The 23,908-nt window shown below is 37.9% G+C and overlaps 1 protein-coding gene across 1 annotated transcript in view; it reads left to right on the top strand.

The window, feature by feature from the left end:
• LOC137252694 (uncharacterized) overlaps positions 1-23,908 on the top strand; it is a 286,535-nt gene that overhangs the window by 255,862 nt on the left and 6,765 nt on the right. Inside the window, exon 6 of the mRNA XM_067788741.1 lies at positions 18,637-18,846. Within this exon, the coding sequence (XP_067644842.1) occupies positions 18,637-18,846 (210 nt within the window). The remainder of the gene's footprint in view (positions 1-18,636; positions 18,847-23,908) is intronic.

Here is a 23,908-nt window from a genome sequence, read left to right as displayed (position 1 = left end):
GGGGCAATCCCCCCCCCCCTCTCTCTCGACGGGCCTGGTGATGTGCTATACTTGATATCATTCGCTATAATATTTTTTATTGATAAGGATGTTGTTTAATTAAACACCAACTAATTACACGGAAGTATATCCGCATCACCTGAAAATATTGAGTGCCGCTGCGTATACGTAACATTTTATTATTACGTATAAACATTTAAAAAAATTGCAGTAAAATAATATTGCGCATATAAACTGAGATGTAACCTATCCTATATTTAAAGTTAGATCTAAGTACACACGGGGTGCAAAACAAATTCAAAATCCGCAGTAGCTTAGGAGTCCATCGCGGGCAAACATAGTGACACGTGATTTTTATATATAAAGATTAATAGTTTTTAAGCAATTTTGATATTTCCAATAACTTATTCATTTTTTATATCAACGAGCCAAGGAGGCATTTTATTTTATCTTTTGAGAAGCCATTTATCTTTTAGTAATAAAATTGGTAAATTTTAAAAGAAGCTATTTAATATTTTCTTTAGTAAAACTGGTCTGGTTATTATTCGGGTTAAATGGTATATTATACCAAATTAGCCTACGTTTGCGTACCACATTACCCGCCAATTTTTGTGGAAGCGGCATTTCGGGCTCACCCGAATTTCGTCTTATAAATTGTAAACTGTTGGTGATATAAAACTTTTGATAAAGTACGATATAGATGATATTTTACCAAACAAAATGTGACAAAAAAGACGTGAATTGGACTTTTGGTTACGTCAAAATTACCCAAAAACTAAAAAAAACTGATACATTAAAAGAAATATTGCTAGCCCAAGATTATTTAAAATTGAATCACTTTTCCTGTGATAATATTGAACCGCAAATAAATATGCTAAAAAAATTAACGCGAAAACTAAGAAACTAAAATGTTATAGGAGGTTCGATTCGAGCTCAAAGAAAACAAAAAAAAAAAGAATTATTTTTAAAATGACTGAAAACAAGTACCATTTGTATGTAATACAAAATTTATATTTTAACACGTTTTTGATATTTACAAAATAAAACGAAATTAATTGAAAACGATTTTCTGTGTTGTATGTGGCAACAAAAAATAATAATCAAAGATAATTTTCAGAAAACTCAAATTTGGTTTGTTATTGGTTGTTGTCATAGATATGACGATTTTTTACGATTTTTTGGGCCGTGTCTGACGACTGGGAACAAAAAACTATGGCAACGCTGTCAGCGCATATCAACAAATCAACTTGAATAAGGCTTGCTGAGAAAGTTTGTTGAATGGGAGCATCATTCGTTGTCATCGCCGCTCCATCTTCTTCTTCTTGAGATAAGGGCACCTCGGCTGTATTTAGAAATGAATCATCAAGGAAATGTTATATAAGTATTGTATCAGTGTTGTACGTTCGGTTTCCACTAGTGCTTAAATTTTACACATCTTACTTCCCTTCTTCACTAATATATTTGCTTTATAATTGAAGGGGCAACTCCCTGGTATCTACTAACTTTAACTCTCGCAGAGTTTGGACAACAAAGACAACGTTTAGCTTTAAATATACTCTATGTTAATGTCTTACCTATTCAGACTTAATTTCGATATATCCAATGTATGTATGTTCCGTATGTGCCAAGTCTGCCGAAGATGTAATCCCTGTTTTCACATGCTCCTACCAATACTGCATCACCGTATGAAGACATAGCGTTTCCTAGAACTACCGGTACATGAACTCGATAGTCATAATTTATTTTGTTTGTTTGGCGCGGCAAAGCACTGCTGCAATGAAACGAATCAATACGATTAAGATCATAACCGGACGCTTTCTTGCACTAGAGCTTCGTGTGGGTAATTTAAGGTAGGGTTTCCCCAATACCAAAGGCTATTTTGACTAGACCCCAGCATGTTAGGGGGTTAAGAATATACCTGCGGCAGATATGCCAGTCGTAAAAGGTGACTAAAATACCCAATTTATTCAAAGGGGTTGTGTAGCGCAACCCTTTCAAGGGGACTCCAGCACAATTTATAGCTTCCCTAACCCAACTGTCAACCTCACCTACCCGTTGCGAGGCCTGTTTCTTTAGCAGTCAAAGCTTCAGCGAACCCTGGTTCCTTATTGTCAATTGTTAACGAGATGGTCGGGCTTATACCTTAATGGTGCTTTTTACTGGAACTTACCGGAATTGGTTCGCCGTTATTATTCATGCAAATATTTTTGAAAGCTGATATATTTGCATTCGGCAAATGAAATTAGTGTACTTGAGAGTATAATGTTTTGCTTACTTAACAGAGATCCGAAGATCGAGTTTCGAAAAATTGGGCTTATTTGCCACGATATCCGTTGGTAGTTTTGCTGTTGGGATCATTTAGTAATGCGACGTTGTGACCACTTTATAACTTACCCTCTGAATCTTGTTCACCAGATCTACGATTTAATTGATGGAGGAATGTTCTGACACTGTAACGAGGCACCTTTACATGTAATTAAAGTTATGTATGTACATATAGAACAAGAACCCCTTAGCTTCGCTGCCGATTAGCCTAAAATAAAAATGTATGTATGTACATATTTTAAACCTTTGTATAATATTTTATGAAGATATTCCTTTTCTTTGTACTTTACTCTTGCGCTTATATACACTGCTAGTATCCTTTTTCTTCTTCTTCTTTTTACCTCCTTTTCTCGCTCTCTGCTTCGTTTGCATCGGCTCCTTTTCGGTGTTTCCTCCCAATTTCCTCTGTATCCCAACAACTTCCACCTTGATTTTCCACTTCTCTTCTGCTCTTCCTCCCCTTGCCTTTTTCCCCTCTTTGCCGACCACCGCCTTATTTTGCTTTTTGCCCTTAACTTCTCCTCTAGTTACCTTTCCGACCTTGTTCCCTGATTTTTTTCTTTTTCCTATTCTAATCACCCTCACTGTCCCCGTACCCCACTCTCTTCCTTTCTTATTCCTGCTCCACTCCTTCTCGTTCCCACTCAATTTCGGGTTTCCGGTGCTCTGCCATCCTCCCTCCCACTCACTTCTTCACTCCTCCCTTTTCTCGTATTCCACTACACTCCCTTACCATACCATTCCTCTTCCTTTTCCCTCTTTTTACCCTTTATCTTCCTCTTTTCCATGGTGGCTCTCTTTCGTAACTCTTTACCTTTTTTCGTAAATCGCTCTTTTCCGCTTTTCATTGTCCCTACTTTTTTGTCATTCTTAACTTCCATTTCTTTCTTTCTTTTTACTTTCATTCCCATTTTCTTTCCATTCGTCTTCTTTTGGCTTTCCGTCTGCCTGCCCCACCCTTCCCTATCTTTCTCCTTCCGCTATCCATTTACGTAAACGTTCTTCTCCTGGCTTCTATTTATTTTCTCTTATTTCCTGCAAGACTTCTTTTACCTTTCTTCCTCTTTTTCCACATCATCTTCACCGTCTTCTCCTTTTCTTTGCTATCTCATCTCTCTCATTCTTTCATCTTTCTCTTCCCCCTCCAACTCACTCTTTGAAGTCGAAATCCGCTGAAAATATTTTTTTTTAACTGTAATCTACCCGTCATCCATTATTCGTTGCAGACCATAAGTGTGTCAGCGTACGCGGTTAAGTAAGCAAAAGCAGTAAAGTAGCAAGTGCAGTGAGGCATTGAGCCACAATATGGTATATAGTGCGGTAGTGCATATATATACATACATAGATAGGTTACTGGTACTTTTTCTGTTACTAACCGCTAGTACAGTCAATTTAATTAGAGCAAACGTGCTACCCAAATAGAAGCAAACCAATACAATACACTTTTGGGAAGCACATATACACATACATACATATATTGAAAAATGTATGGGCGTATCATACATACATATAAACAATGCAATGCAGAATTGAACTACTCAAAAAAAAGTACTAAGCAGCTTGCAACTGCAATTTCCAATCGTAAAAGAACTAGTCCGAAAACATGACGGTGAAAGCCTACATTATCGTCATCATTAATTGGCGCTTAGCCGCCTTAGCGATTTTGCCCGTTTTATAATAAGTCACGCCAGCGATCCTTGTTTCGCGATAACGAAACGTCAATGGAGGATGCCGAGGAAGATAAAATCTTCCCCCACCTGCCTCTCCCAGCTCAATAGAGGTATCCCCGTTCCTCTTCTTCCAAGCTGCGGTGTCGGCTGAAATACTTTCTTCACCGGAGTGTTTTCGTCCATTCACATAACATGACCTAGCCAGCGAAACCTTTGGGTTTTTTTCGCTGCACTTCATCTTCATATCTGAGTAAAGCTTATACAACTCATCATTATATGTACCTTCTTCGATACTCGCTCTTCCGGAGCACTTTTCTCTCGATTACTCCAACAGCCAAATCATATTCTATCGACGACACCGTACATGATTCCAAACCGCACATCAGGATAGGTATGATGAACGACTTGTAGAACGCAATTTTTGTTCTTCGAGAGAGGAAGTTACTTTTCGATTGCCTACTCCGTGCAAAGTAGCACTTGTTGACAATGGTTATTCTCTATTTGTTTTCTAATCAGAACGTTCATTTCGCTATTTGATGGTTCCTAGAAATACGAAGTCCTTCAGAAATTCGAATTTATATCCGTTTACAGTGACGTGGCTGCCAAGGCGGGAATGCGCAGATTATTTCTTGGATGACAGCAAGTACTTCGTCTTGTCCTCATTAATCGCAAGACTTACTTTGTTTTGCCTCTGGAGGCATGCGCCCATACGCCCATATTTTGAATAGGTGTTGATGCATGCTCTTTACCAACTCATTGCCTCTGTGTTTGAAAAGCTAGGTGGGTAGTCCATCATCAGCCAGCCTTCTGTTATTTTTTACTTCATTCGCCACATTTTTTCGGTAGAATATTGGGGCATTATTCCTATCAGCCAGCATCTGATGCTTCCCATACTCACTCTCTTCCGCCTAAAGTTTAATCCTTCTAAAAAAACGTCTCTCATCCAGCGCGACATTCCTCATCATACTAGTTATTTTTTGAGAGCTCGCTTGAAAGCTCTGGTGAGGCCACAAGGTAGTGGTTCGAGCCGAAGTTTGGACCTCGTAGAGTGCATACATCCAGAACACTCAAGCTATGCATACCAATGGTTACGACGTGATTGCTTTGGTTTGGTGTTCTTTAATCAGGAGATAGCCAAGTACCTTAATTTGTCTTTTAGTGCTCGAATATGGTATTACAAAATACAATCAGTCACAATGTGCTGGGAGGTGTTACATCGCGGAGACTAAATCTTCCGGCTGTAGGGCCAACGATCCCTTACTTGCTCCCACCCTGGCGTTAAAGTCGTCCAGCTTGATTTTAATATCATAGCGGTGGCAGTCATCGTATGTCTTTTCTAGTTTTCACAAAAGGAGTCCTTATCATTTTCGTCCGCTTCGTCTATTGTTGCAAAAGCGCATTTAAACGTGATATTGAAGAACTTTGCCTTAGAACGGATCGCGGGAGACTTGGCGGCAAAATTTATTTCCCACCCCAAAAACCGACACCTTGGCGTCGAATTGCGTGTTTATTCATATGGCAAATAATTAAAATGGTCACACTTTTGTAGCGTAGTTACGCCGAAGGAGATGCTCTGGGCTAACTCTAATACTCGTCGTCGGCACGATTCCTTTAAATCATTTGTGGCTACATGCTGGTCACGCACAAAACCGACTTACTGTTGCTATCAATTATCTGCTAATAGGCATGACTCTCGTGGCACAGTTTTAACGATTAGCATCAATGCTAGCATATTGTTGATTGCGCCAAAGGGCGCCTTCAGTTTTTTCGACTGTTTCTAAGATCTATAATTCCCGACGTGCGGACAGTAGCAATCCCGACCACCTGTCACTACCACGCATCCTTGCTTTTATAGCATATGCCAGCACAGAAGCTATAGGACTGCGACTTCGAACGCATACCTTCGCGACTTTACTTTCCTAGAAGCTCTAGGTGTAGCTTCGAAAACTTTCTGACGGATGTTTTCGTCGCGCTATGCTTACGAGTTACACCAAAGAAACACCTTGAAACGTTAGGGAGTAACTATTCGGCCAAGGATGGCGCCCTCGAAATCATAAGCAGTCTAAGTGGATATCATTTCGTAAATTATGGGTGAAAATCGTATAATTCTTGGCGCATCTACATAACTTAAACTTTACAAGGACCGTGGATAAACGTTGTAGACCAAAATTTGCAAACGTTTTTGTTCGAAACATTGACTTTAATAGTCTCTATTTCCGGCCTTATGATATAAGAGCTCATTATGGATGACCGCCTACAGTTTTCAGATAAGTACGTCTACCCCCTACGTTAGGGTAGTATAACACCCGGTCATTTGTTCGACTGTCTTGAGAAAGCTTTTGCTTCACCACTTTGAGTGTTCTTGCGAAGGACAAAGCCTAACCTTGTTAAAATATGTGCCTATGTATTCACATTTGTAACAGGAGCCGTCACGTGTAGGTCATATCTAAACATGGTTGATAGGCTATATCCAATGTGATTCACTCCAAGGGACTAGTTGGGCATAGGGCCGCCAGTTTTAAGAAATGTCAAACCGGGAGACTTGGGTGTTGAATGATGAAGTGTGAAAATTAAGATTTCAGACGCTATTTTATAGTTCAACAAATAAATTAATTTTTCAAACCTTTCTCATACGTGCATTTATCTTCAACTTAAGTATGAGGTAAGAATCAATTCAAAGGAGAACTTAAACCACTGGAGCCTACTAAAGGATTTAGTATCACTGATTTCGCTTATTCTCTCAGTCAATCTGGATATAGAAAATTTGAAAACATGTTCGACTATATTTTATTTAAATTCATTGTTCCTTATTAATTTTTTGAAAAAAATATGCGAAGTGAGCATTTACATTTTTTTGTTTTGTTTTAATAACTTGGTGAATTCGGTGATGCCAAATTCGTGTTAAGCTGGCATTGAAATCGTCTGGTTTCTCAAATAACTTTTGAACGCTTAGAAAGTGTTAAATTTCACAATTGGACTTTTATAACAGGCAGTGATGCGCATCCCTTGATACCCCTTTCGACCATATCGGACCAATTTTCGAGATGAGTAATAAATGGCCTAGACAGTCTTGAAAGAGTAGAAAATACACTAACGCGGTGAACGCCGAACGCCGCCTCCGCCGCGCCAATATTTTTGACATTCGGCGGCGGCGTGCGAAAAACGACGAAAATCGGCGGCGGCGTTTATCGTAGGCGTATATCTCTAGTATGTACATACATAGGTACATTATGAGAGCACAAAGCATAATTAAATTTCAAGAGTTAAAACGCACAAAATAGACGCATAAAATCTGCACATCGAAAAAAAGCGGACTTTAAATTATTTGCAAACCAACAGTCAGCCATCAAAAGTTTTGATCTGACAATCTGCTTGAAAATATATCAACTGCAAAGAACATAACATTTATACCTCAACTGTACAATGTACGCTGCTATACTTCTTTTTTTTTTCAACTTTCATTTGTATAACTCAAGCGCATTTTAATATTTTAATTAGAATTTTCAGTCAGCACGGCACATGCATTTGTACATTTGTATGCTCGTAAAGAAGAGCTTTGTGGTACATGGCGTATGAGTGATATTTTGTCAATTCATTTCTACTAGGTACGATTTTTACATTTGCGGTAAATGCAAAACGTTAAAACGAATTTGAGTACAGGGCCGGCCTGGGTGTATAGCATAAAAGAGACTTATAAAATCTCGAAAACATAATACCGAAATAAAATAATCCCGAACGACCAAATCCCGACAATTCATAATCCCACAGGGCCTAATAACGACTCTTGATAGTCCCGACATGACAAAATCACGACATAAAATCCCAACAAAAACCCCGACAACATGTAAATTTGGAAATCATACAAGATTTCATATCGACTGGTTTCTGACTTAACCACTTAATTCCCATTTCCTAAAATTTTTATTTTTGGTATCAAAAGAAGCATTAGCAAGTATTACAAATGGGTAAACCTTGAAAAATAATAATTTTTACTTATTTTAGAACAAAAATCCTTTTTGCGTAAACTCGTAACTTAAACAGGAAATTTCATGAATACAGCAACCCCGTAAAAGACTTACTTTTAATGCACTCCTTAAATTGATAACTTGGCAACACTCGCCATACATCAGTTTTAAGTTCCGTTATTTCTATTTCATATTATTTTTCTTTTCGTTTTAATAAAAAGTGTTAAAACATGAATCCAAAGAAAAAAATTTGCAAAAAGTCGACTAATATAAAAGAATATCCTAAGGTAAGTTATAAATTTATCAATATGTGCTTTCATATAATCTACATAGAAGTTATTCAAACTCATATTGTATTTTAGGAAGCAAATGCTGAACTTCACAGAGTTCTTCATGAAAAAACGGGCAATTTCATTTTCGCTGAAAGTTTCGAAACTAATAACAGCTTTACTCCCAAGAAATTAGACGAAACCGGACTTTTTATAGATGCGAATTCGTACGTCGAAAGTAGTTCAGAGGACACATTCTCCATTGATTCGTCTAGTTGCTTTGAAGTAAATTCTATTGAAAGCTTAAGTAATACATCAAGTACTCCAACGAAACATAAATTGGATGAAACATCAGGCTTGATAACACACACGAGAGCAAAGAAAGGGCACAGCAAGCGACAACAGTGGAAAAGAGAAAAGGTTAAAAAAGCGCGGCAACAGGGAGAATGCTACTATAGTTTGGAAAGAATCAGTGGAGAAATGGTGGGTATGAAAAAGAGAAGTGAGAGAAAATTAAAGCAGCGATGCCGATGTAAAACCGATAGGGGCGGCAATATGTGTGTAAGCATATCTGATTGTCAAAGAGCTGAGCTCTTTATGTCCTTTTGTAGGGAAATGTCATGGGATCAAAGAAAGTCGTGGATTAGTCCACTAGTTCATGTTGTTCCAGTTGGGCGTAGAAGAAGCCAAACCATAAAAAGATCGTGTACTCTACGTTATCATCTAAAAGTTGAAGGTGAATCAATTCAAGTCTGCAAAATATGTTTTTAGGTACACTTAATATTGCGGAATGGTTTGTTCGAAACACACTGAAAAATGCCAATGACCATGATATAGTAAAAAAAAAACAAGTAATTCAAGAAAGACAAATCTGTTGAACTCAAGAAAAATAGAACACATTAAATCCTTTTTGGACAATATTCCAAAAATGCCATCTCACTATTGCCGACAAAATTCGCAAAAAATATATATGGAATTGACTTACACATCCATTAAACAGGTTTACAAACAGTTTACAAATGTTTTAAGTATGAATAATATTTCCGAATCTGAAAGGGCTGGCTATAAAACTTTTTTAAACGTAACGCATGAGCTGAACATCGGATTATACAAACCAAAAAAAGATCAATGCAATATTTGTTATGCTTATAAAAATAAGAATGTTGAAACGAACACTTTCAATACGCACATAAGACTTAAAGATCGTGCTCGAAAAGAGAAGGAGCAAGATAAAGAGAGAGCATGGAATGGAGAGATTAATTGCTTCACACTGGATGTTCAAGCTGTTCAAATGGTTCCATATATTGCTGCTGGGGCACATTACTTCAAACAAAAGTTATCATGCCATCAATTCACAATTTTTAATTTGAAAAACTCGGAGGTAGTTTGTTATGTATGGCATGAAGGTGAAGGTGGAATGGACGCTAATATTTTCGCCTCATGTTTATTACATTTTTTAGAGACTGAAGTAACTGCAAAGGATATTCCTATATGTTTGTTCAGTGATGGATGTAGTGCACAAAATAGAAATTTGACTTTATCAAATGCGTTGACGTATTTTTCCAAAAAGTATAATACTACAGTTTACCAAAAGTATTTGTCCGTTGGTCATACCCAAATGGAAGGCGATTCCGTCCATGCGAATATTGAGAAAGGAAAAAAAATAAAGAACTGTTTATTCCTGCTGATTTTGTAAGGCTCATACGGGAGGCAGGAACGACCAATGGACCATATAAAGTGCATTATGTTGGGCACACATTTTTTAAAAAATATTCCGAATTAAATTTTTACAAAAGGCATTACCCGAAGTCAAAGGCCTTTATAAACAGCCTTTAAAATTACCTTTAAGAAAATTTCGAAATTTGCAGAGTTTTAAAGCGTTCATTCCCACTGACTATCATGCTTTTTATGATAATTTGAGCCACGAAGATATATAAAATTAAATTCCATAAAAAATTTAACTTATAATCACATGTATTAATGTACTATGTATTTTTCAGTAATTAATACTGCTTGTTTATTTTAAATTGTCATTTCACATGAAAAAATCTTATTTTCGCTTTAAGATTAAACCAATTTGAGAATCTATTTAATAATTTGGGAAAAATTTAAACAACGTGACATCAGGACGGACAAGGCGACAATCTTTAAACAAACTACGTACATAACATACATAAAATAAAAAAAACAACAACCACGCATATACAACATATTGTTACGAATATTAGCAAAACTAAGGGGTGCTGCCATCTCTAAGCCGATGCTAAACAGTGATATCATGCACATCCATAGATCAATCATTATGTATCTACATAAACGAATCAATAATTGCGTCTACACATATGTACGTATACGAGCAGCGGAGAAGCAATGCACAAACACATGCATATATCTTATCTGAATTGCTCACAAGAGAGGGCAATAATTTGTGCAAGTATTACTCAAATGAGAAGTTATAAACGTAGTTGTGGCTGGCGATTTTGTAGCTGAAACTAACTAGTAAGTTCTAGAATGGAAAAGCCTGGAAGTATGCAAAGAGAAATCAAAAAGTATAAAAGGCGCGACAGTAGGGCGAAGAGTGAGTTTCACTGAGCTATCAATCAGTTTGGTTGTTAAGCAAACTAGTTGTCATTTTTCCATTATTCAATTTTGGAGTTATTTATTCAACAGTTTAGTGATTCGAACTTAGCAGAAGGGCAAATAAGAGGATTTGTAAGTAAATTCCTTACAATATATTTTCTTTTCGTAATAACAACAACCTCGTAAGTACCTATAAATTATTTAAAATACTAAATCAGCAAAATATTTGTGTATATTTTTTCTTATGTAACAGAACGTCCTCTATTTAAAATTTGGTTATCCTAAGAATTTCGAAAAAACTGATATCTCTAATAAAAATCAGTTTATTGGTTCTCCTGTAAACATAAGTTTTTGCCATTACGTGGTTGAGTCAGTAACGAGTCGATATAACAGCACCAACTACGCGATCCACCCTACCCCCAGCAGGTTAGGGGGCTTAGAATATACCCGCGGCAGGTATGCCTGTCGTAAGAGGCGACAACCCAATTGTCAACCTCACCTACCCGTGTCGAATCCTGTTACTTTAACAGCCGAGGCTTTGGCGACTAAAAGTTCCTGATGGATCAGGAGGTGGGAGGGCGGTATGGCCTTGAAGGTTTCATGTCGTCATACTAGATCGTTCCCGAGTTTTCCGCCTAGTTCTTTCTATTGCGAACAAATTCAGTATTAAAACTATGTGGAAATTGTGAATAATTCCAGCACAGGGCCCTGGGCAACTGGACTGCTTTTCCCTTCAGACGGCACTGTGCGTGTGTACTAATATATGTGTGGTTGTGCACTCGATTTGAATGACTGAAAAAACGCTTTACCAAAAAAAAAACCATTTCAACATTTTTTTCATGCACAACTGCTTATAAATTGAAAAGCTTTAAATTTGACGACCGACATATACTCGTATGTATATACGTTTGAATGTACATATGCGCTTATATTGTGTGTCATTTATTACACTGCTTATCATTTATACGGCCACAAGGCCTTTTGGCAATAGTTCAAGAGTGCAACTCTAATGCGATTAGCATATGCACATGCCATCGCTTGATATCTAAATAAGCCAAAGAAAAACAAGATATATATGTATGTAGGTATGTTCATATTTGTTATACCCTACAAACTCACCTAAAACCGAAAAGAGCTCTGAGGTTATATCAAAGGAGTGCAGATGAATCAACTTAATTGGCGCTTAACGATTTAAACGGTTATGGCCGTTCAACAAGGCGCGCCAGTTGATTTTTCGTGTAGTTAACTCGCTCCAAGGCTACGGGTCTACGAGATTAGACTCACAAACTGACTCATATCTCTGAAGAGATAAGACTTAATGCCTTCTGGTGCCCATGATTAAAAGTTAGGACTCGTCAGTAACAGCAGGTACTTCCTACACAGCCAGCTGCAGGAAGAAATGATTGAGCATGTTCTGTGTTCGTGTCCTACGCTCACCAGGTCAAGGCTCCAGCTATTAGGGGCGGTAGAGTGGTTAAATCTCGAAGCAGCAATTAAGCTAGGTTCTATAAAACTTCTTGTATTTGCCAAGAGGACGGAAATATTCTATAACACAAGTCCTGGCACCTGATTGGGGTTCTTGCGTTTCGTCATCAAACAAATTCTGTTAACACTATGAACACATTCAATCTATTTGAGGTCTTTATTGACTGGCCAGTTCAACTTAATCTAACTGACGCCAAAACGTCACACCAAGGCAATCGAAATCGTATTCCTCCTGGTCCTTCCAGCGGGAAGGAAGCAGCCCTCTTCCTCTGCTTCCATAGGCGGGTTCCGACAAGAATACCTTTTTAGCTGCAACATTATCTTTCATTCGCATAATATGGCCTAGCGAGTGCAGCCTCTGCGTTTTAAACCTTTCGAAGAACTTTTCTCTTGAACACTCCCAGAGCAGCTGGATCTGATGTTGCCTTGTTCCATGCTTCTGTACCATATAGCAGGACGGGTATGGTAAGTGACTTGTAGAGCATGATTTCGTTTGCCGGACGAGGACTTTACTTTTCAATTCCCTACAAGAAACGCTGATAGTTTTACTAATACACTCAAACTTGTAATTGACAATGCTGATCCTGCGATGACGTAAACATTGATACTCAAATTTATGTATGTTCCTTTGTTCGCTCACGCATGTCCGCATGTTCCCAACGACAGCCTATAATCATGAAAAAGGACTCAAACTGGGATAGCTTCGGACACCTGGTACAGAACAAAAGAACATACAGCAGATACCATTATGCATGTGAGACAGATACATAATTCTCAACGGAATTTTATGTATGCGAGAACAGTTTATCCGATTTAATCATGTTGTCACTACAGAGTGTCATAAGACAATCAAATGATTATCACGGTTGTTTTGTTATTTTTTAAATTCCGCCATTTTCAACCGACGAAAACCATATAAAAATAAGTTTAAAAAATGAAAAAGAGAGCATTTCAAAGCTCCATGCTAAAAGAAAAAAAGTCGAAAATAATATAAAAAAATACCAAAAGCTGTCGGAATGTATGGGGCGCACTCAAAAAATTGATACGCGAAAAATAACAGTGGTTAGTGGTGATTCATTTTTAAATGTGTTTCCGCATGAGGAAAGCGCTCTTCTGTTGTTTTATTTTCTGAATTTAAATTGAACATTCTGAACTCGAATTCTTATAAAACTATTTATTTTAAACAAATAAGAAACACGTATGCTTTTATCACGTACAAAATTAAAAACGTAATGAAATAAAGTAAATAAAAAGCAAAAAGCATTGTTTCATTTTTGGCGGAATATAACAATGGTCGTTTATGATAGTATAACAGTCAAACCTGATATCTACAGTAAACTATCATTTATGACACTTTTTGATAGTTAGAGTGTCAGCACTGATCCAGGAAAAGGAATTAGAGTGAGCAGTATGGCTATATCCTTAATCAGAAGGCCATGTTGGTGTGTAAGAAGGAGACAAAAACTCACACGTACACAGTTGTTTACATCACATTTGCGCAAGTCCCCTTAAGTTTGTGATAGAAAGTTTGTATGATCGTTAGGTTGACATTGCTGACAATCAGATGATAGTCAGTATTCTTGTAGGGTTGCTAACCTAGTCCAAAATATCATTTATTGGCAAGAGTTATTCTTTGTTGGACTTCAAAGCAGATGTTATTGTTTGTGTTGATAATTAACTACGAGTAGTTTTATTGAAAGCGCTGCAGGTTGATTGAGCCACATATAAGAAAAATACAACGTTTTTTCTCATCTCACCGCTTTAAAGGGTATTACCCGGTACTCCCACCTCCTTAGTGCAAAGAACAAAGCCTTTATCCTATTGTGACGAATATTTGCATCACTAACGATACTATCATCACTAAGCCGATACTATGCCGCCACTCGTATGTACGTAAACAAATCAATCATCATTTACACACATGCATAGTGTTGTACACACATACATGTATATGGTTGGTAACCAAGCATGAAGTTCACGACATTACTAGAGCTTAGGAGAAATGGGTGAACGAGGAAACCGAGAGTATAAAAGCAGCGCAAGCTGAGGCATGACTAAGCAGTTTGTTTTGAGCACGCTATTGGTTGTGAAGTATAAGTGTTATTATGAAGTACTCTCAAAGTATTCTAATAAAGACCATTTTGCATTAGTGAATATTGGGGTTATTTATTCAACAGTTTAGCGATTCGAACGTTAGCAGAAGGTTTGGAATAAGGGGAATTTCACTAATTCGTTACACTATTATTACGTTCACCCAGAGCCACTTCGAGTTTCAATAATTTTAGAACTCTTTAGAGAGCCCCCAATCATCCATCTTTGGATTAAGTGCATTTCGTGTACCGCCGCCACATGTCTCATAAGATCTGGCTAAATAGCTCAATGTCCGATCGATGCCAAGAAAGGCGCTCAGCATAAATTTCTTATGCAGAGAATGACCTAAAGACTTTTCATTCTCACTCACTAACCCATCACAAAGAACATTTCCAAACTTTCAGCCGTATTTGTTTAGGCAGACCCGCTTACACAGGGCGATTGGCTGTTTCTAGCAAACTTAACCAGGCTCTTTTTCCAAAATCTTTCCTGTTGACACCCTTTCTGGTACTGGCCGTTTCACCTTTTATGAATGTCAAGAAAGCCGCCATCATAATTTGTTTGTGCTGAGAAGAACTCTTTTCCAGCACCCAGCATAAGTTTCACCTTAGGCTCCTTTTTTCTCCAGAGTTTGGAAATGCCTCCAAACATTCTTTACAAAGAACATTACCCACTCGAAGTCAATTTCATTTTCGTAGCCTCACCGAGCTTATCTTTGCTTGAAACCTCCCTTTAACACCTTCTCTGGTTTTGGCAGTCCTTCTTGGACATACAAAGATTGCCGTTAAAAATAATGCCTCGAGGAACTCATGTACGTACAGAGCCCTATTACGAGCACTCGCGCGATACTTATAGACTTATTGAAGAAAATTGTTTGAATTCCCTGAGTACCTTCTATCGCAAGCTTTTTATCCCGTCTAATCTCGTCGGATCGTTAGGAGCCCTAAGACCTTTTAGCATCAATCTTGTTATGGCTGGCAAAAAATGAATTTCTAAATAAAATTGATGAACCAGCAGAGAATCTCCGAATGCAAACGGGGCGCTTTAACTATGCACGAGGGGTGATTTGGAATTTCTACTGCAAAATCTGCTTTTAATCCCATTTCAACTAATCTAATTCTGAAAATCGAATATTAGAGCATTCGAATAATCGAATATCACGAGCTCTACACCTTTTCCAGTGTATGTTCAGAAATTTACAATTCGATGCAGAGAATGACCTAAAGAATTTTCATTCTCACTCACTAACCCATCACAAAGAACATTTCCAAACTTTCAGCCGTATTTGTTTAGGCAGACCCGCTTACACAGGGCGATTGGCTGTTTCTAGCAAAATTAACCAGTCTCTTTTTCCAAAATCTCTCCTGTTGACACCCTTTCTGGTACTGGCCGTTTCACCTTTTATCAATGTCAAGAAAGCCGCCATCATAATTTGTTTGTGCTGAGAAGAACTCTTTTCCAGCACCCAGCATAAGTTTCACCTTAGGCTCCTTTTTTCTCCAGAGTTTGGAAATGCCTCCAAACATTCTTTACAAAGAACATTACCCACTCGAAGTCAATTTCATTTTCGTAGCCTCACCGAGCTTATCTTTGCTTGAAACCTCCCTTTAACACCTTCTCTGGTTTTGGCAGTCCTTCTTGGACATACAAAGATTGCCGTTAAAAATAATGCCTCGAGGAACTCATGTACGTACAGAGCCCTATTACGAGCACTCGCGCGATACTTATAGACTTATTGAAGAAAATTGTTTGAATTCCCTGAGTACCTTCTATCGCAAGCTTTTTATCCCGTCTAATCTCGTCGGATCGTTAGGAGCCCTAAGACCTTTTAGCATCAATCTTGTTATGGCTGGCAAAAAATGAATTTCTAAATAAAATTGATGAACCAGCAGAGAATCTCCGAATGCAAACGGGGCGCTTTAACTATGCACGAGGGGTGATTTGGAATTTCTACTGCAAAATCTGCTTTTAATCCCATTTCAACTAATCTAATTCTGAAAATCGAATATTAGAGCATTCGAATAATCGAATATCACGAGCTCTACACCTTTTCCAGTGTATGTTCAGAAATTTACAATTCGATGCAGAGAATGACCTAAAGAATTTTCATTCTCACTCACTAACCCATCACAAAGAACATTTCCAAACTTTCAGCCGTATTTGTTTAGGCAGACCCGCTTACACAGGGCGATTGGCTGTTTCTAGCAAAATTAACCAGTCTCTTTTTCCAAAATCTCTCCTGTTGACACCCTTTCTGGTACTGGCCGTTTCACCTTTTATCAATGTCAAGAAAGCCGCCATCATAATTTGTTTGTGCTGAGAAGAACTCTTTTCCAGCACCCAGCATAAGTTTCACCTTAGGCTTCTTTTTTATGCAGAGTTTGGAAATGCTTCCAAACATTCTTTACAAAGAACATTCCCACTCGAAGTCAATTTCATTTTCGTAGCCTCACCGAGCTTATCTTTGCTCGAAACCTCCCTTTAACACCTTCTCTGGTTTTGGCAGTCCTACTTGGACATACAAAGATTGCCGTTAAAAATAATGCCTCGAGGAACTCATGTACGTACAGAGCCCTATTACGAGCACTCGCGCGATACTTATAGACTTATTGAAGAAAATTGTTTGAATTCCCTGAGTACATTCTATCGCAAGCTTTTTATCCCGTCTAATCTCGTCGGATCGTTAGGAGCCCTAAGACCTTTTAGCATCAATCTTGTTATGGCTGGCAAAAAATGCATTTCTAAATAAAATTGGTGAACCAGCAGAGAATCTCCGAATGCAAACGGGGCGCTTTAGCTATGCACGAGGAGTGATTTGGAATTTCTACTGCAAAATCTACTTTTAATCCCATTTCAACTAACCTAATTCTGAAAATCGAATATTAGAGCATTCGAATAATCGAATATCACGAGCTCTACACCTTTTCCAGTTTAAGTTCAGAAATTTACAATTCGAGTTCAGAAAATTGCAATTCAAGTTCAGAAAATTACAATTCAAATTCAGAATTTCGAATTCAAGTTCAGAAATTTACAATTAAAATTCAGAAAATTACAATTCATGTTCAGAATTTCCAATTCAAGTTCAGAAAATTCCAATTCAAGTTCAGAAATTCCAATTTAAATTCAGAAAATTACAATTCAAGCCCAGAATTTTCATTTCAAGTTCAGAAAATTACAATTCAAGTTCAGAAAACTACAAATCAAGTTCAGAAAATTGCATTTCAAGTTCATAAAATTACAATTCAAACTCAGAAAATTATAAGTAGGGTGTTATTTTTTAAGTTATTCCAATTCATACTACGTAATGTAATATAAAAGTGGACGGGGAGACCTCCACAGAGTTGCGAGAGGCAGGTGGAGGAAGACTTGATCTGTGCACACAGTACTTATACGTTACTTGCGGGATTGTGGACGCTCCGTTGATTTCGTCATATAGAATATAGCCGGATGTCCTTGTAACTGACCTCTTATGAGAGGAGGAAAGAGAAGAGAGGAAACGTTTTTTTTCGCTATCTTCTTCATGTGAGCAATTGATTTAAGTGAGTTAAGAAGTCCAATACTTCCTTAACAGATAGTGGGCCTTCATATCCTTGTATTAGATTATTAGCGCTAACATTTACCATATTCATACTTTAATTGCCATTACATGAAAGAATAAATTCCTGACGAACTTTCTGAACTTGAAGTGTATTTTTCTGAACTTGAAATGTATTTTTCTGAACTTGGATTGTAATTTTCTGATCTTAAATTGGAATTTCTGAACTTGAATTGTAAATTTCTGAATTTGAATTGTAAATTTCTGAATTTAAATTGGAATTTCTGAACTTGAATTGTAATTTTCTGAACTTGAATTGGAAACTCTGAACTTGAATTGTAAATTTCTGAATTTAAATTGAAAATTCTGAACTTGAATTGTAATTTTCTGAACTTAAACTGGAAAAGGGTAGTTATTCCACCTATATAAGAAGTACATCAATGCGGAACTTGTTAACCAGGCTATCGATAAATAGTGTTTATATTTTTGAGTTTTGCTGTTCAAAGTCGAAGAGCTGTGTTTCGCTTCGACATTAACAGTTATGTAGAAAATATTGAAATTGAAACGATATTACATAAATGTACCGCTAAACCAGCGAAAGGTGTACGAAATAATTGTGTTGCGCATACTAAATTGACTTTGTTTTTGATTACAGACCTCTTTAACCCTTTTTACAAATCTACTAAATACTTTTTCTCTTCTCGTTTAATTCACAGCATGCCGCTATGAAAAGGGTGCTTGGTCCGAGTGTATCAATGGCCAAATGACGAGGCAGGATAAATTAAGATCTAACACTGCTACTGGAACCACTGAAGCAACAGTCGACTCCAGCTGTGAACTAGTGCGTGATATTAACAGAAAATGTAATCCTGGTGGCGCTAAAATGTCCAACAAAGGCAATAAGGAGCGAAAGCATAAGGACAAAGGTAATCTTAGACAACTCCAAAAGCCAATTTTGATAAGCCGTTTTGGATTTTAACCTTCCTCATTGGGGTTTTGGTGAAAATTTCACTCTTAACAGTATTACTTATAAGATATTTGATGTAAATGTAGATTATACCGGCGGTGATAGTGGTATGACGGGTTGTGTGCTCGCCTACCGTTCTAGAACTTCAGGATCCGTGGGCTTTGACGTCAAAAATTTAAGTGTTTTGAAGCAGAGCTGGGTCGTCTTTCAAGAGTTAAATTGCGGGAACGTGCACATTTACGAACATGTATTAGAAGCATCATCCTGCTTCATACTCACTTACTTGTGTGTAATGTAGAAAGTGTGCTCCGAATCGCCTTCTCAGAGCATAACAGAATGATGTAACTGCTGTTTAGAGACACGTAAATTGATGTTCGGAGGGCACTGGAGTAGTAAAGTGAGCGCATGCCTTTGTTTTAAACAATGGTTCCTATGATAATACCAGCGTCTAGACTTTTCGCGTACAGTCTTCCCGATTAGTTGCTTACTTCTCTCATCTCTTTGCATCTCATATTCGTTCTTGTCTTCTATGCATGTGTGTGTAGTTTATCTAATGTTGTATGCGATCCTTGTTACGGTATATGTGTGAGAGTAATGTCGTATGCGCTCTTAGCTCCTGTTTACATATGTTTTTGTTCTGCAGCATTTATTTACTACACCTTTTCCAATTTAAGTTCAGAAATTTACAATTTCAGAAAATTACAACTCAGGTTCAGAATTTCCAATTTAAATTCAGAAATTTACAATTCAAGTTCAGATTTTCCAATTCAAGTTCAAAAAATTACAATTCAAGTTAAGAAATTCCAATTTAAATTCAGAAAACTACAATTTAAGTTCAGAAAATTACAATTCAAGCTCAGAATTTTCATTTCAAGTTCAGAAAATTACAATTCAAGTTCAGAAAATTACAATTCAAGTTCAGAAATTTACATTTCAAGTTCAGAAAACTACAGTTCGAATTCAGAAATTTTTAAGTAGGGTGTTAGATTTCAAAAGTTATTTTAATTAATCAATTTTATACTTATATGTTACTTGCAGAAGTGTTGATGCATCGTTGACCATGCTGCCAAAATGGTGGCTTGGGTATAGTGTACCCCAAGTTTTCTTCAAGGTGTGTACATCCCGAACTTTGAAATCAAATGGAGGATAACTCTTTCCAACAAGTGTATGATGACGCTACGGCCAATAAAGTACTTCAGTCGAAACAGCAGTTTGGAAGCAGTGGAAGGGAGAGACCTCCACAGAGTTGCGAAGGTGGAGGAAGACTTGACCTCTCATGGTGCTCTCGATCGCCGTCAGTTACCGCGAAACAGGGAAAGCTTGCATAATTTATTACGAGACTGCCAAAATAGCGATTAAGTGCCAATTCATGATGAATGATAATGATGGCGGATAAGTTGAGATATTTTAACATATGGCGCCAAGATCTATGCAGACAGTGGGCGCTCCGTTGACTGTTTAAGTTGTCATATCTTCGTCATCACTGCTGTCATACTCAATGCAGCTCAATGGTTGTGACGCTAAGAATATAACTGGATGGCATTGCAATTGCTTCTTATGAGCGAGAGTTTTTTTCTTCGTTATCGCGCAAAATTGATTTAAACGAGTTAAATGTCCAATGCTTCCTTAACACATAGATACAATCTTACATACATTTATTTCCATTGGATGGAAAAGAAATACCCGACAAATTTTCTGAACTTGAATTGAAAATTCTGAACTTGAATTGTAATTTTCTGAACTTGAATTGGAAATTTCTGAATTTAAATTGGAATTTCTGAACCTGAATTTTAATTTTCTGAATTTTAATTGTAATTTTCTGAACTTAAACTGGAAAAGGTGTAGCAGAATAGAGACGCGTCGAAATTGCATCCATGTTAGTGACCGTATCAGTGGCGGAGTTAACCCAATACCGAAAAGCCGATTGAATAGACTACTTTTATAAATGATGGTGGCCAGCAGATCCTAATGCGTTGTTACCAGCAGACACGTGGCCTTGTCTACACGGCGTCAAACTCAACTTGTTTTAGTGGCAAGAAACTCGTAACTTGAAATTCATCGATCGAGATACTCAAGAACTCCCGCGGCATGTCTTCTTATGCCTCCAGAACATCATCGGCACTCAAGAATTCAGTCGTATGAAAAAAGAAGCCGAAAAAGCCCGATGAACCCCGTTTTCAAATACAGATAGATACCCTAAACTCGCAGTTGAGGAAAGCAACATCGCCATAGCTCTACTTCGTTCTGAAGACTGTAATAGATTAAACTTATCGAGAATGAACTCTTATAACGTGTCCACCAACCAACCATCTTTCCAATTGTAATGTCCAACTCTGAAATGGTGAATCATATTAAAGACACATTTGAAATAGCGACTCCTCGTATTCATTACATCCATACATTGTTATCATTTTTACGAATAGTTTGACGGGAGATATTGGGATTCGAATGCCTCAAAGGCATATGAGATTGTAATGACTTATGGACAGCCTGGCTGTCAACGAAAAGATCGATTCATCAGACTCTGAGACAGTACTGCCCTACTAGGGTAGTCACTCTGCCCTTTTTCTTTCTATATCATAGACCGAGACACTGCAAGAATGGGATTCCAGGTGTTGATAAGCGCAATACAAAGCTTTATAGCTTAACAGTTTCCGCAACGCAATTTTCAAGCTCATCTACTCGAGGGGTATACTGTTACAGCTATAAACGTGTCATACACATATTTAGCAGGCGAGGCTTTGGCGACCCCAAGTTCCTCATGGAACTATGGGGTGGGGGCGGGATGACTTAGAAGGTTAAATGTGGTCATAATATATCGCTCCCGAGATGGTCGAGCTTGTACCCTAGTGGTGTTTGTTACCGGAACTTATCGGAACTAATTCCCCCAAATGACCATCAGTATCGATAACACTCCCCAAACCGTTCCCGAGGTAGTCCTGCTAATGCCGTAATGGTGCTGTTTTTCGGAAATTACCTTATCAATAACCCGCAAAGGGCTATTAAAACCTTCGGAAGGTATCTTAATCGCTAGAACAGAGGCAGATGCAGCCTTACCTCATGGTAGTCAAATGCCATCGAAATCCATTAACAATCCCTCAAATATTTTATGACCAACCTTAACTGGCTTTAGTCTTCTGTGATTTAGCACCCTACTAAACGGATGTTCGGTGGCTTCCCAAAGCAGGCGTGGACGCAAGCCCGAGGAAATTTCGCGTTGCTTGAACGGCATGCCAAAGAACCAACCTCGTCATTCCCCGTTGGATGATCAGTACAGTTTCCTAATTATGTGGGCCTCTACGCCCGAGCCTGCCATCATCTATTGGCAGCCAGAAAATCACCTCACCACAGATGCACCCTTTAATGTAGCAGTCACATAATTCAATGCTATCTTTAATACAGTCTATGAACTACGTTAACTGGTTATCTTTGGCGCTACACTGTTCCTAAGTATATATATGTACATATGTCAACTTCAAAAAGTTGGCTTTAACAAGGCTAGGGCGCCTCTATTAAAATAGCCATGTTCCCTTATTCCTCCCGAGGCGGTAGCTTTAGGTCAGATAAGTTGGATCAATAGATTCCCAAATCAGGGTCTTCATTGAGTTGCAGTGCACCCTATACAGCGCGCTGCCTGTAACTTCTTTGCACCCTTGGGAGGACTAGGCAAAGCGAAACATCATCCAAAGAGAGCACATAAATTAATGTTGTGAAAGCATCTTAAACTCGCTGCCAGCAGCATGGACTGTACAAAGTGCATAAAATGTCTAACGCTCTAAATACTCCTTTCACCGTGAGAAGCTTACATATTCACAAAGTTATGGGACCAATATGTTTTATGCCGTCTCAAAGCAAGACATTTCTGAGGAACGATCCGTTTAAAAATACACGTTTTCGTAAGCTTTTACAAATTAACCCATGAATTTTGGTATGACAGGCCAGCGCACTACCCCTATACCGCTGCAGCGGTCCTTGTCCAACTTTGACTTAGCGTATATACGTAATTGCATTAACAAATGAACAAATTTCAGTTGCGTTATCATTTTAGATTAAGTATTTTGATATAAAATAATACCAATTTTAATACTATTTCACAAAACGGCCTCTTCTTTTCTTCCCCTTATTTTCCTCCTGCGTATTGTAAGGGAGTTTTCAAAATAAGCTGTCACTACATAGAACACCTTGCGTTATTACGTCACGATGAAAATCAGCCCTCGATATGGTGGATGGTGGAATCACCAGGTGAAGTAATTATAAAAAGACAAAAGACGTACGCTATCTGAAACGGCACGGGTGTTTTTCAATATTTACGCGCTTTGGAAAAATTGGAGTAGAAAAATAAATGGCCATTAAAGAAACTGTATTTTGCAGCTTAACTGTGCCAGCTAACGCCAAAACAAACGGGGATACTATGGCGCTGTTAAATAACTACGAGTTTAAATAACTGTTACCTTAGAATAAACATTAAAAGGTCGTTAGAGGCGACTCAAATCCTTAAGGTTCCAGGGGCCAACCAAATTGTTTCCGCTGCAGTCGGGCAAGTAACCTAAATGTCCAGACATGTTTTTGTAGTTACAACAACTCGAAGGCTGTTTGCGCTGAGTACTGATCCTACAACCAGAATTGTGGCCAACTGCAACAGAACATTAGCGAACGTGTTAGTGAGCAAAAGTATCAGAAATAGCATCCAATCAATTACACAATTGCACTAAAGCCCTTAAAGGTCAAGCTCTACTACTTGCCGGAGGTTATCGAAACTTGCCGTTCTACTGCTCTATATACATTTATATATATATATATATCAATCCTAGGAGCGCGGAATAAATTTCCGCCTGTATCGAACAGTAGAACGGCAAGTGTCGATATATGTGCCCCGGCGTATTAAAAGGTGACTTATGACTCAAAAAAGAAATGGCGAGAAACAGCTGTTAACAGCTGTTTTTTTTAGTCATAAGCCACCTTTTCATAGGACGTTGTTCTGCCCTAAATTTGGCCTATCTGCATACATTTTAATAAGCTTT

The sequence above is a fragment of the Eurosta solidaginis genome, chromosome 5 (assembly GCF_040869045.1).
Source record: "Eurosta solidaginis isolate ZX-2024a chromosome 5, ASM4086904v1, whole genome shotgun sequence".
Lineage (NCBI taxonomy): Eukaryota > Metazoa > Arthropoda > Insecta > Diptera > Tephritidae > Eurosta > Eurosta solidaginis.
This window is presented reverse-complemented; position numbering and strand designations above follow the sequence as displayed.